The sequence below is a fragment of the Parambassis ranga genome, chromosome 13, assembly GCF_900634625.1.
Source record: "Parambassis ranga chromosome 13, fParRan2.1, whole genome shotgun sequence".
NCBI lineage: Eukaryota > Metazoa > Chordata > Actinopteri > Ambassidae > Parambassis > Parambassis ranga.
In genome coordinates, this window is record NC_041033.1 from 19,475,016 (window position 1) to 19,487,562 (window position 12,547).

A 12,547-nucleotide genomic window follows, 5' to 3' on the forward strand; every position below is an offset into this window, starting at 1 on the left:
TATTGTCTTGTTAGCTTGTCATAAATTCTGTATTTCAAGAAATTGATTAATTATTTAAACAAGACAGCCTCTTATTTACAAATCTATTTTCATACTTGCTTTGCCAATCATTGTTATGTAATGTGAACCTTTGTGGCTAAAATCAAATATCAAATAAAGTCACAAGTGCATGTCACTGTCATAACACAAGTTATGCATGTAGATTAGATTTAATCTAAGAATTAATGTGGAAGGAAGAGATGATGTGTGATTCCTTTACAGTTCCGTCATCTGTCTTTTCAGTGTTGCAGCTTTTGTGTTTAACCACTCATGACACTCAAGATATTCTGGATGTTTTAATTATGTTTCTTTGTGTTGGGAGACAGGCTAGAGTTGATGGCTGGGGTTAGGAAGAGCAGGTCTTACAGAAGCATTTGTACGTATAGCCATTTAACTTACGTGCTCGTCCTGTTCACTTAATAACTGTATTTTTTATCAATATTAATAATGATAGTTTATGTAATGTGCCATACGAGGTGCATTAAGAGGCCCAGAGAGGACAGAGGAATCCTAATCTTTGTAAGTGGGTGCAGGACTGTGCACAAATTCAGATTATTAATTGGATTACAAATCTCTACAAATTATCTCAGCAAAAAAAAAAGCAGATACAAACAATCAAATAAATCAAAAGCCAGGGCCTCAGAACATGGAGCATATTGATAGAAATAATGAACAACAACAATACGGCCGCTGTGGCACCATTACACACTGTTAAAAAAAAGCTGTATAAATTACGGTAAAAAAAAATGTCAAATAGTGACAGTAAAACTGACTGTAAAATTTTAAATTGTATATCACCCCTGAAAACACATGGAATTACTCTAAATCAAAAAACAGGATATAACTTAGATTTTTACGGACAATATATATTGAAAATGCACAACTTTACTGTAAAAATATAATATTTTGATAAAAATAACTGGGAAATACTATGCTGTCACAAAGAGGTCATTGCTGTAAAATTTGCAGTGATATTCAGAAGAAATGACAGTTTTTTTTTTGTTACTCACTTTTAAATTTACAGAACAAAAGCATTCAAAAATTTGTGGTGAGTACCAACAGTAGTGAGTGATAAGTGCAACTTCATCGCGTTTATTCAAAGAGAGAGAGGGAGAGTCGTGCGCATTTACGCACATGCTGTGTGTGTGTAAGTGTGTCTGTGTGTGTGTGTGTGTGTGTCTGCACGTATTTGGGCGAACTCCATTCTGCGTGATAGAGAGACCAGAGAAGTGTAAACCCAGGGACTGTAGAGACGGTAGAGCTCTTGGTGACGTTACATTGATGTTAGACTCAACTTAAAGAAAACGCTGGGAGGAAGCTGTTGTCTACTTAAAGTTACAGTAGATGGTATTATTTGGCTGATGATCTGTTATTTGCCATATCTGTGATGGACATAAGGAGAAGGGTTACAGGCTGGAATTAGTAGATCTGATTCCAGATTCACAAAACAAGCGTTTACTTCTGTATGTTTGACATAGACATAAAAATTATACTGTGTTGTAGAGCAACATCTTGTGATTCTGACTGTGTCCATATTTTTTGTCTGAAGGCTTCAGTTTGGACAAAAACAGAAGTTGTTTAGAGGGTGTTTTTACATTGGAAACGTATTAGGAGGGGGACAGAGAGAGCTGCAGTTAGGGGCAGTTGATAAACATTCAGGTTGCCATGGATACAGACAGGCAGGCAGGGCTGTTACTGTGGTGACAGGCTGACACAGGATCAAAGGTATACCTTTGATGATTCAAAGATGAAAGGTAACTGGAAACTAACCTGCCCGAAGTGCAAAGCAATAGGCGTCCTAAAGGAAAAAAAAGCGTGATTACTGGACTAAACGCGGAGTACAGAAGGATCAGAGAGGAAGAACGAGAAACACAGCTGCAGAGGAGGTTAACATCTTAGCAATAGACTTCTTCACACAGTCAGATTCGTGGTGAGTACCAACAGTAGTGAGCTGCTCTTATGACTGATTCAGCTCATAATCAGATTAATACAGCTGATTTTATGACTGATTCAGCTTGTGTTCAGAGTAATTCAGCTCTTGTTCTGCCATTCAGCTTCTATTCATATGCATTCTGATGTGTCAGTTCTAACTGTTTGGTGGGGAAACATATAAACCATGTTTCCCCACCAAACAGTTAGAACTGATGAAGCTGCTTGGATGAGCAGTGAAACATCTTCAAGAAAACTCTACAAGTCCAGACGCCTTGTTTCAATCTTCTCTACGTATGATGACCTGGATGACTGAGAACCTTCATCAACATTCTGATGTGTTTTTTAATATTTTTTGAGTTCAAAGCAATCATTCAGATAAGCTTTCAAAGCAATGCTTCAGCTTCTGCAATCAAACTTCAGCCATTCAACTATCTCTGTCCCCTTCCTAATGCATTTCCAATGTTTCCCATCCAGGGTGTGTCGTGTCCTCACAGGGTATACCCCGCCTCTCACCCAAAGCCCCCCGTAACCCTGCACTGCAAGACAAGCAGGGTTAACAGAAGATGGATGGATGGATGGAAACACCCTCTAAACTGCTGTTTTTGTCCAAACCGAAGCCTTCAGACAGAAAACAAGAAGAGAAGCGCGAGATGAAAGAGCGCAAAGAACAAGAGAAGCGTGAGAAGAAAGAGCGCCAAGAACGAGAGAAGCGTGAGAAAAAAGAGCGCCAAGAACGAGAGAAGCGTGAGAAAAAAGAGTGCCAAGAACGAGAGAAGCGCGAGAAGAACGAGCGCCAAGAACGAGAGAAGCGCGAGAAAAAAGAGCACCAAGAACGAGAGAAGCGCGAGAAAAAAGAGCGCCAAGAACGAGAGAAGCGCGAGAAGAAAGTACAAACGGTGAAGCAGTTTATTGTGGAATCAGACGGCTTGATCACTGGACTGGAAAAGGTCAACGGGACCGTCCTCACAAAAGAAAGTGAAAATCTCAGAAAGGCTGCCGAAGAACAGTGTTCTTCCAAGTGTGAGGAGCTGGCCAACGAGGCCTGCACTCTGAGGAGTGACCTACAGAAGGCCAACAAGACCATCCAGGAAAAAGACAGTATGATAAACCAACTGTCAGAGGACAGGTCCTCCTTCAAAGATCAGCTGAAACATGAGCAGGAATCAAGAGAAAGCATTGAGAAACACCTTGATGAGCTTGAGAAACATAACAGCGAAATTCAATCAGAGGTGGTTTGTAAGGAGTATGTCATTGCTGACCTGTTTGCTGAAAACAATCATGTCTGCAACGAACTGGCCAAGAGCAAGGCCAAGTTCAGACAGTTGACAGAGCTGGAATTTGAGCAAACACGGAAAAGATTACACCAGTCTCTGGCTCTGCAGCAAAAAGCGACTCTAGAGTTAAGGATAAAGTATGAAAAGCTCAGAAAAGAAAATGAAAACCTCAGAAAGGCCGCCGAAGAACCTACCCAGTGTTCTTCCAAGGAGCTGGCCAACGAGGTCTGCACTCTAAGGAGTGACCTACAGAAGGCCAACAAGACAGGAAAAAGACGGTATGATAAACCAAATGGAACCACCAAAGAAAGAATGTGTCGCAGAAACACCAGAACAGATCAAGGCCAAGGTCACACAGTTGGAAGACAGAGAGCAGGAAATCCTCCTTGCTCCAAGATGGAAAAAATTACAGAACCCACCAAAGAAAGAATGTGTTGCAGAGACACCAGAAAACAAATGGGACAGGCTGTTCTGCATACACAACCAGGGCTACCTAGACCAGGACAACCTACACGGCCAGGAATATGCAGACTACCAGAACAGCTGGGACTACTAAAGCAGTGATATTCAGAAGAAATGATAGATTTTTTTGTTACTCGCTTTTAAATCTACAGAGCAAAACTTATCTTTATTTGTACAAAATGAGATGTTAAAATATGTTATGTGTTTGTAAAAAAAAATAAAAAATACAAAAGTGTTATACTTACAGTATAGTGTAATAGATTTTTTTTCTGGAAACACTGTAACAATCATTTGAATTTGTCAGGTTGCATTGTGCTTGTGTAAGGCTTTTAATAGTTGCAGTAATTGTGTCAATGATTATGTTAATGGGAGGTGCTTACAAAAGTGCACAAATAGCTGCAAAGTTATTGTTATTTACGAAGCAATCATCTATAAACTAGACCTTAAACCTAAATATTTTTTTTCTTAAAAGATTTGACTATATTATTTATGTATTATATACTTCCAATATATATTGCCATTTATTAATTGTTTAATATGCTTATTTAAATATACTGAAGCTCTAATACTGAAACTCAAATTCCACACCAAAAGGGGGCGCTTATACGTCAATACACTACGTTTGCGCAGAAGACGAAGAAGAAATCAAACGCACGGAGAAAACGGAGCCTGTGGAGGAACAGAGGGAGGTGGTGACGTCACGGAACGTTTTGAATTTGAACCCTTAGCTAGCGCCACAGCTGCGCGCCAGAGTCTGAGCTCTTGTTTTAATAAGGACTTATAATAAGGACATCCTTGTGCTCTGCTTCCATGTAAGACACCCAGAGACAATTCTGAGGGCCAAAGATGCCCTACTATTAAACTAATTTGAATTCTGTTGAATTAAATGTTGTGTCAATCTATGAAAAGACACCAAAATCATCACCACAACCTTAATCTGTTTTTGCTACCTGTAGGAGCTGACAGCGTCACCTGGCCAAGAGCTCGGATTTTCAAGCTGAAATGATCCAACACCTCGTCAAACTTCGTCCAAGGTGTCACAGCAGCTTCTCAATGACACCGCCAGTCATGTCAAGACACAATGGTTCAGACAACAGTCCTGTCAACTGCAAATACAGGTGAGCACTACTACTACTACTACTACTACTACTACTACTAGTGCAGAGAGGGTTGTGCCTGAGTGAAAACATCCAAGCAGTATGAGCAGAAGTGGAGACAATACACAGGTTCCAGGTTCCAGACATTCTGACTGTTTGACACTGGCTTGTTGAGTGAGGTTTGGAGTGAGTGGCCTATTTTTTAAAAATAATTTTTTTTTGTGGCACTGCTATGTGAGTATGCTGAATGTTTTTATAGCGCCAGCTTGATTTATTCTGTAAAATTAACGTCATCCCGATGTAATTCCATATACATCGCAATGTATTTGTTACGGTAAAATCCTGGCAACCACAGCTGCTGGTAATTTACCGTAAAGCTGAACTTTTAATAAAGTGCCGTAATATAACATACAGGTGTCCTGCTTTATTACTGACATATGTTGCAATTAGGTCTATGGGAGTGTGTATTTTTTTTAAATGTATTTTATTTTTGACTGTTTTCTGATAACATAAGGCACAAAACAAACCACACACAATAGACTCAAACCAGACGTACACCAAAAACACTACAAATACTGCCAGTCCACAGAATATGCATCATCTATAAGTCAGTCTCTCAGATGTTGAAAGTGCCCAGTAGATGTCCGAAACTGTCCATGAGGTAAACACCAAAAGTGGTCAGAGGCATCCAGAGGCACTCAAGGTGTTAATTATATATCCAAAGGGCATAAAAGGGAAACATACAGCCATAAAAAAGGTACAATACAGAATATGCATATATGCCTAACTTGATACAGTATTCTTGTCCCTGTTAATATAATCGATAAAAGGACCCCAAATCTCAAGAAATTTGGCACCTGTGTCAGACAAAATCACCCTTTTTGCTATAACCATACCAAACATAAGAGCTTCTTGCAGTGCTATTGGGAGAGTTATAGAGTAAGTGGTAGTAAGATACCATCTGACTGCAATGGCTTATTATATATATATATAAAAAAAAAAGATGATCCAGGGTCCCTTCACTTGATTTGCACTTGTCACAGGTACTTGAGACAGAGGGGAAGATCTTATTAAGGTTAGTTTTGGAATAAGGTAATGTAATAAAAGCGATGGATTATTATATACTGGATAAGCTGAAGTCTAGCATTGATAGAACATGTTTTAATTCTTTTTAGCCCCATTGCCCACAGCTCTTCTGAAATCTCCTCACCAGCATCCTTGACCCAAGCATCTCTAATGTGAAGGGAAAAAAGTGAAACAAATTGAGAAATTAGGCCTTTGGATATAGGGCTACTAGTTATAAGGCTGTAGAATGTGTGTTGGTTGGGCATCCGGTCAAGGGGCAGAGACTGCCTTACAAAATTTCGAATTTGTAGATAGGGAAAAAAATGCCCAGTGGGAATGAAAACGATTGTTTATATAGAGACCTCTGGAGACAGGCCCCTCCCAGCCCAGTGAGTGAATGAAGAGTCCATCAAGCCTGGTTTGAATGTGGGATTCTGACATATAGGGGCATAAGAGGACAAATCAGAGAGCTTCAAAAAGTCATACTGTAATCTGTTATACATCCTTATTTTTCACAGTAAAATTCTGGCAACCACAGCTGCCGGTATTTTACCATAAAATACACCGATTTCTTTTTTTCATTGCAGTAGAGATGTCAAGAGTTCAGGTTCCACCGGAGTGTAAGCATCCCACCCCACCTCAGTTATAACACATGTAATGTCCTGCAGGTTCTAGGAAGACTTCTGCAGTTATCCCATTAAAGGGTTATCTCTGCTTTTGGCTCTTCCAGGACTTAGTGATTAAGGCAGTCATTGCAGGAGTTTTTCAGGCAGAGCACAGACCTGCAGCTGCTGCACTGTCCTCTCCTCTCCAGGCCTCAGCTTCACCCCCCAGCTCTCTGCAGGAGGAACTGCTGGACGCAGGAGGAATCATGGGCGCACACGGCTCCAACCTGGACGACATTCTGGAGGAAGACATGCATCACTGGTACACTAAATTCATGAAGGAATCTCCATCGGGGCTCATCACGTTGTTTGAGCTGAAGACGATGCTCGAGATGACCGGGATGACGGAGGAGGCCAGCAGCTACGTGGACCAGGTCTTCTTTACGTTTGATATGGATGGGGTAAGAGAGGCATTTCCTCATCTTCTCTTCTTCTTATTCTTCTTCCTTGAGGAGGCTATTGTGCATTCGCCTTTTAAACCAAACAGAACAGATCAATTCTAAGGACACAGCAGAGATTATGGAGGTCTCTGACTGCCTCTTTAAGTAGGATCAAGTGAGGTTAACCTGTGTTTGAGTGCTTATCTCTTTCACAAAGTGCACCCAGTAAATGTCTGCTGTGGCTGCTTTTAATGATAAAATGCTTTAATTGTGAAGTTCTCTGTCTTTTTTTCTTTTTACAGGATGGCTACATAGACTTTGTGGAATATATCGCAGCGATAAGTTTACTGCTAAAAGGAGAAATAAATCAGAAGCTAAAGTGGTACTTCAAGCTCTTTGACCAGGATGGAAATGGAAAAATTGACAAGGATGAGCTGGAGACTATATTCAAGGTACAGTATGTGTCCCAAGAAGAACCTCACACTTCAGTGAATTAAAGATTACTCCCCTCAGTCACTGAAATAGCAAGTGTGTATTTAACTGTTTGTGAACTGGATGTTACACTTAATCCCTCTGCTGTTTACTTAATTGCTGGTCTAAATATAGCCTTCTTATAGCCTACTTCACTAAACAGTCATCAGCCTGATTATATGAGGTTTCCCTACCTGTTTATAGCTGTAACACTTGCCACTTGCCTCTTTACTCTGTTAGTTCCCTTTTTATTCGTCAGGTAATAATCTGTACACTCTTCTCTCAGGCTATTCAAGACATCACCAGAATTTATGACATCCCACCAGAGGAGATTGTGACCCTTATATATGAGAAAATCGACGTCAAAGGAGAAGGTAACAAATAATGTTGGATGAAAAACCCACTGGTGTGAAATAAGAGAGCATCAATAAACATTCAGATAAGTGTGAAATTAATATTTAAACTGTGTGTGTGTTCCTCAGGCGAGCTGACACTAGAGGAGTTCATCAGTGGCGCGAGGGAGCATCCGGACATCATGGACATGCTCACTAAGATGATGGATCTCACCCACGTCCTGGAGATCATCGTCATGGGGCAACGGAAGAGTGAGAATGCTGTGAACTGAGCCAGCCACTCGGCGAGTGTGGCCTGTGTGGAGGTGAGCTGATTAAAGACTGCATGCACTGGACAAAGCGGCAGGTCCCATCTCAGACTGAAGTGAATGAGGACCTCCATGAAGATATGATTAGTCATGCATGTGGCCTGAGGGATTCGACCTCTTCTTCCTCTCCTCTTCCTCTGCTTGTGCTCTCACATTTATGTGTGGCATCGTTAAGGTTTTAACCCCCTTAACAAGAGACGAGTGTGAAGAGAGGCAAAGCTGCTTTCAGGTCTCCGTTATGATTCCTTTATGATGCACTGTAAGGTTAAAAAAACCTGAGCCTTTTCATGCAGACACAAATATATTCATCTAAATTGTCCCGACAATGAATTTTTTTTATCTATAATTCAACATTTCAAATCCACAATTAGACCTGCTGAAGAGCTTCTCACTAAATATTCTAAAAAGCCATCAAGTCGCATGATTATATTTTTTAACAATATTTGTTCTTTGTTCAGTTTCTTTATTGATCTGCATGCAAACTACACCACTGTTTACAGCTGGATAGTAATTCAATACAAATGTAGCAGCTACAGGTAAATCTCTGTGTCACTGTGTACAGGAAGTGTAATGTTTGACAATGTTTTGCTGCAATTAAGGTTGAAATGTTGCCTTAAAAATCAATACAATGCTTGTTTTTTGTTAAAAACTGTTTCATGTTTCAGACTTTTTTTTCATAATATATAATATATATATATAAGATTAAAAAAAGATAGTGGCTGGACATGTAACCATTATGTGACAATGTAGGCCTGAAAGGACTCAAGGTCGCCATCTTGAGGCCATCTTAGAACACTATGGTCAACAGAGACTGCTGCTAAAAATCAACAGTATGTACATGTTTGTAATTGTTGTGTTAAATTTATTTAAATTAATCTCTCACAGTTTAAAACTGATCTTAAACATGAATTGGAGGCCAATGCCTACTTTAACATCCAAACATATTTCATGTCATTGCACAAAACTAGACATTAAAGAGCTGATTATCAGGATTTTTGGACATAAGGTGGTATTTTTCTAATCAGACCGGCATGTGGCTGTGCTTCTGATCAGGCCTTCCAAAGGACAGACTGTCTCGGCAGAGCTTTCAATTTCAAATGTGCAGAAAAATCTGAGCTTATCACAAGTGTGAAAAATCTCTATAATTGCATGCAGTTTTGAGGAGTGGTCCGTCTGGACCCATTTCATTTCCCTCATTTTGAATTAGGACCATCATAAAGAGTGAATATCCAACTTTTCATTTGCAATGTTATGTACAGGCAAACAGCACAAGTCCATGTGATAACCTCCAAATACAAACACAGCGTATTTACTTTGTGTCACTTTAACATTCCTCGGGCCATTTTTATACTTAAAAGAATCAATATCACACCATCCACTTACATTAAGGTCATCCAACATCAGGCTGCCTTGTTAATGATTTGTGGTAAGTTCATTTTCGTGCATGCTGGTCGGACATTACAATCAACTCTGAGAAGCTGTGTGTGGTGAAAATCAAATAAAGATAAGGGTTTGACTCCACATAGCACTCGGTGTTCCTAGATATGTCGGATGATACTGTTGCATAACTGCAATGATCCACCCACCTGGGCTCACTGTATAAATTGCAGCATCTGCTGCCATGCTTTGCGCTGCACACTGCTTCCTACTGTCCACCACCACAGCACAGGAACAGCAGACCACATCCACCTTCAACCATGCAGTCTGCCGAGGCCAAGTTCAACAAAAACAGCCTCCTCTTGGCTCTGAGGCGATACAGCACAGCCGTCTGTGAAATGGAGCAGACCGTCCTCTTACCAAGCCTGCTGCGAGACGTTCCCTCTGATGATCTGTGGGACAGTGAAGCAGCAGAAGACACATGCAGGGACCTGTATGACAACTACTTGATGTTCAAGGCCATAAGATCAAAAGTGGAGAGTGGTCTGATTCCACTGGATGACCACAAAGCCAAGAACAACGGGGCACTCAACAAGAAGCTGGAGCCTCTCCTGGACAAAGATCCAGAAGCCCTGTTCCGCTTCCATCTGAAAGGGCTGTTTACTGTGATGACTGACCTCACCAAGAAGACTCAGAGCGTCACTGAGAAGTACATTGATATCATTGGAGTGTCAAAATAATGGCAAAACATATGTTGTCATCTAACCAAGTGTGCTCTGAGTCACCTGTACATCTTCAAATATCTCACCCGACCACATTTCTATGGAACAACTGTGCATTTCCAAACGTGATGAATAATATCTATTCACATGCAAACTGCAGCAGCTCATACTCATGATGTAACAAAAGATTCTGTGGTGTATCAACAAGCTTACTGGTTTCTGTGATCATTAAAACTTCAGACAAATGAAAATTAAATTTGTTGTATTTTTATTTACATAACTATATTCCATACAATAAATGACCAGTAGATTTCAAGACAGACGGTCTGCAGAGGTGTCCTCCGTCCCTCCCTCACTCTTTCATCACTTAGCGCACCGGATGGAAAGGCTCCACAATCTCTGCAAAGGTCTTTTTATCTGCAGGGATAAAAGATATCATTTGTATATATATATATATATATATACACACGCACACGGGCCACTGTGTTGTGTTGTGAGACTTGTTTAACATCTAAAACCTCAGAAATTACACAACAACGAATGTACATAGGGTCACATACTATACACTGCAGCAATATACTGGCACATGGCACAACAGGACATCACAAGATGCAATGATAGTGTACAGTTCTTTACAAAGAATAAATCAAACAGCACTTTCCCCATCTTTGTTGCTGTATGTTCAGCAAAATCCATCTACCATGTTAAAGGTAGGGTAGGAGATTTTGAAAACTCAGTGAGAGTCAGCCAGATTTCCAAAGTAAACGCAGTAATTGGTTGCTATTGGATTGTAAAGAGAAGTTACACTAATTTAACAAAAAGTGCATCAGAATGAAATCTCCTACCCTACCTTTAATGCTAAAGGTTGCATACATAAACAATCAGTGGTGTTTGATGTCTTTCCAAGGTGCATGCCATCCCACCACTCAAAAACAGATAAGCACACTGCACAAATGTCAAACTTTACTGATAAAAGAACATGACTTACCTTTCGGTGCAAATTCATCTGGATGCAGTCTGATGTACTCATTCATATCACGATCGAGCTTGGCGTAAGTGTAATTTTCATATTTTGTAAGGTGGTAGCCGAGGAACCAGCCGATTGTTGTCAGCAGTACCTGTCGATGGACACCTAAAAAAGCAAATAGGACAAATTATACAACAGTTTCCCTTTTGACAAAATAAGGGATTAAATTTAAGGTTGTTTTGCAAAGTGCATGCATGGAGCACCTGCAATGTAATCAATTTCCCCCTGGGATTAATAAAGTATTTCTGATTCTGATAAATACATTGAAAACGTGTCATAAGACAAAAGTAGAACATTCAAAGTACGTTATCACCTATTTCATACCCGTTTGTAATACAACAAATTATAGCATAATGGCTCTTACAATTATGTGATTCATTTGTAAGAAGAAAAGTAGGTACAGTAACAATTCAGAGATCATAACAACAGTGTCATAACAACTGATGCTCTCTTATTAATAATAATAATAATAATGATAATTATAAAACAAGCTCATGTTTAAATAGATGCACAAATTAGATAAAATACGTTTTTTATACTGTTGCCTCCATTTGAGTGCAAAGCGTAGCTCCGTAAACTAAAAACAGCTAACATGCTAACATGCTAACCTGCTTTAAGAGGCGGCCTGTGGTTCAGGCCATTATGAAGCATAGCAGAGAACCAGCCTACAGCGCCCAGCCAAAACGAATTCCGGTTGACGATTCCGGGAGGAGGGAGAGATTTCCCATCGTCTGGAATGATCCCCATGACGAGAAATGCACCCTTTAAATCTTTATGTATTTTAATGACCTCCCCGCAGCCTGCTTCTCTGCTCTCACCTCCCGTAGGAAGACAAGGGCATGGTGTGCAACCGATTTAACGTCCGGGTTAAAAAAAAAAAACAAAACGAGAATGGCTTTAGTTCCGCCTGATACGTTTCCAAGCAACAAATACGAGACGACAAAAAACTTTGCATTTGGCAACAAAAGCTATTTGTTTTCACGGACATTAAATTGATTTATGTATAAAGGAACACATACACAACACGTTAATTTATACATCAAGCTATAAACCATTGCGTGATCCACCGACAGCTTACTTTGGTGAGTAGCTCTTAGCTAGATTCTAGCTAATAGCATTCTCTCCTCACTATTAAATCCCTCTTCAGTTTTACATTTTGTTCCATGTTGTAGGTGAAAATACTTTATATACTTATAAAATAAATAATATAACAATTAAAAGACAACATGCAAAGTTACTTCCAGTATTTACATTAAGCTAATCAGGCATGCAATGAAATGCAGTGGAATAAAATGTTCTTTTATTATTATTTCTATTTCTCTGATGTACTGGGTTATTTTGCATGTGAACTGATGACATCATTGAGTGCAGTCCT

The 12,547-nt window shown here is 39.9% G+C and overlaps 3 protein-coding genes across 5 annotated transcripts; 2 read left to right on the forward strand and 1 right to left on the reverse strand.

Annotated features, from left to right (window-relative positions):
* Positions 1–3,051: 3,051 nt before the first annotated feature.
* Positions 3,052–8,405, forward strand: guca1c (guanylate cyclase activator 1C). 3 transcript variants are annotated; one of them, XM_028419598.1, is made up of 5 exons: positions 3,052–4,825; positions 6,600–6,935; positions 7,217–7,366; positions 7,672–7,759; positions 7,868–8,405. In XM_028419598.1, exons 2-5 carry the CDS (start codon positions 6,741–6,743, stop codon positions 8,008–8,010), a joined length of 576 nt encoding a protein of 191 aa, XP_028275399.1. In that variant the 5' UTR covers positions 3,052–4,825; positions 6,600–6,740; the 3' UTR covers positions 8,011–8,405. The 3 variants fall into 3 exon arrangements, 2 of the variants coding, with proteins under 2 accessions (XP_028275399.1, XP_028275400.1); XM_028419599.1 differs by having other exon boundaries at positions 6,684–6,935; XR_003671589.1 differs by lacking the exons at positions 7,217–7,366; positions 7,672–7,759; positions 7,868–8,405 and having other exon boundaries at positions 6,600–6,740.
* A 1,257-nt stretch (positions 8,406–9,662) lies between these two features.
* Positions 9,663–10,396, forward strand: thrsp (thyroid hormone responsive). The gene has a single exon (XM_028419631.1). The coding sequence runs from the start codon at positions 9,744–9,746 to the stop codon at positions 10,161–10,163; it is 420 nt and encodes a 139-aa protein (XP_028275432.1). The 5' UTR covers positions 9,663–9,743; the 3' UTR covers positions 10,164–10,396.
* ndufc2 (NADH:ubiquinone oxidoreductase subunit C2) lies at positions 10,397–12,026 on the reverse strand. Its single transcript, XM_028419633.1, has 3 exons — positions 11,781–12,026; positions 11,134–11,277; positions 10,397–10,562 (listed from the first exon to the last, which is right to left on the reverse strand). The coding sequence occupies exons 1-3, from the start codon at positions 11,917–11,919 to the stop codon at positions 10,513–10,515; spliced, it is 333 nt and encodes a 110-aa protein (XP_028275434.1). The 5' UTR covers positions 11,920–12,026; the 3' UTR covers positions 10,397–10,512.
* Positions 12,027–12,547: the final 521 nt, after the last annotated feature.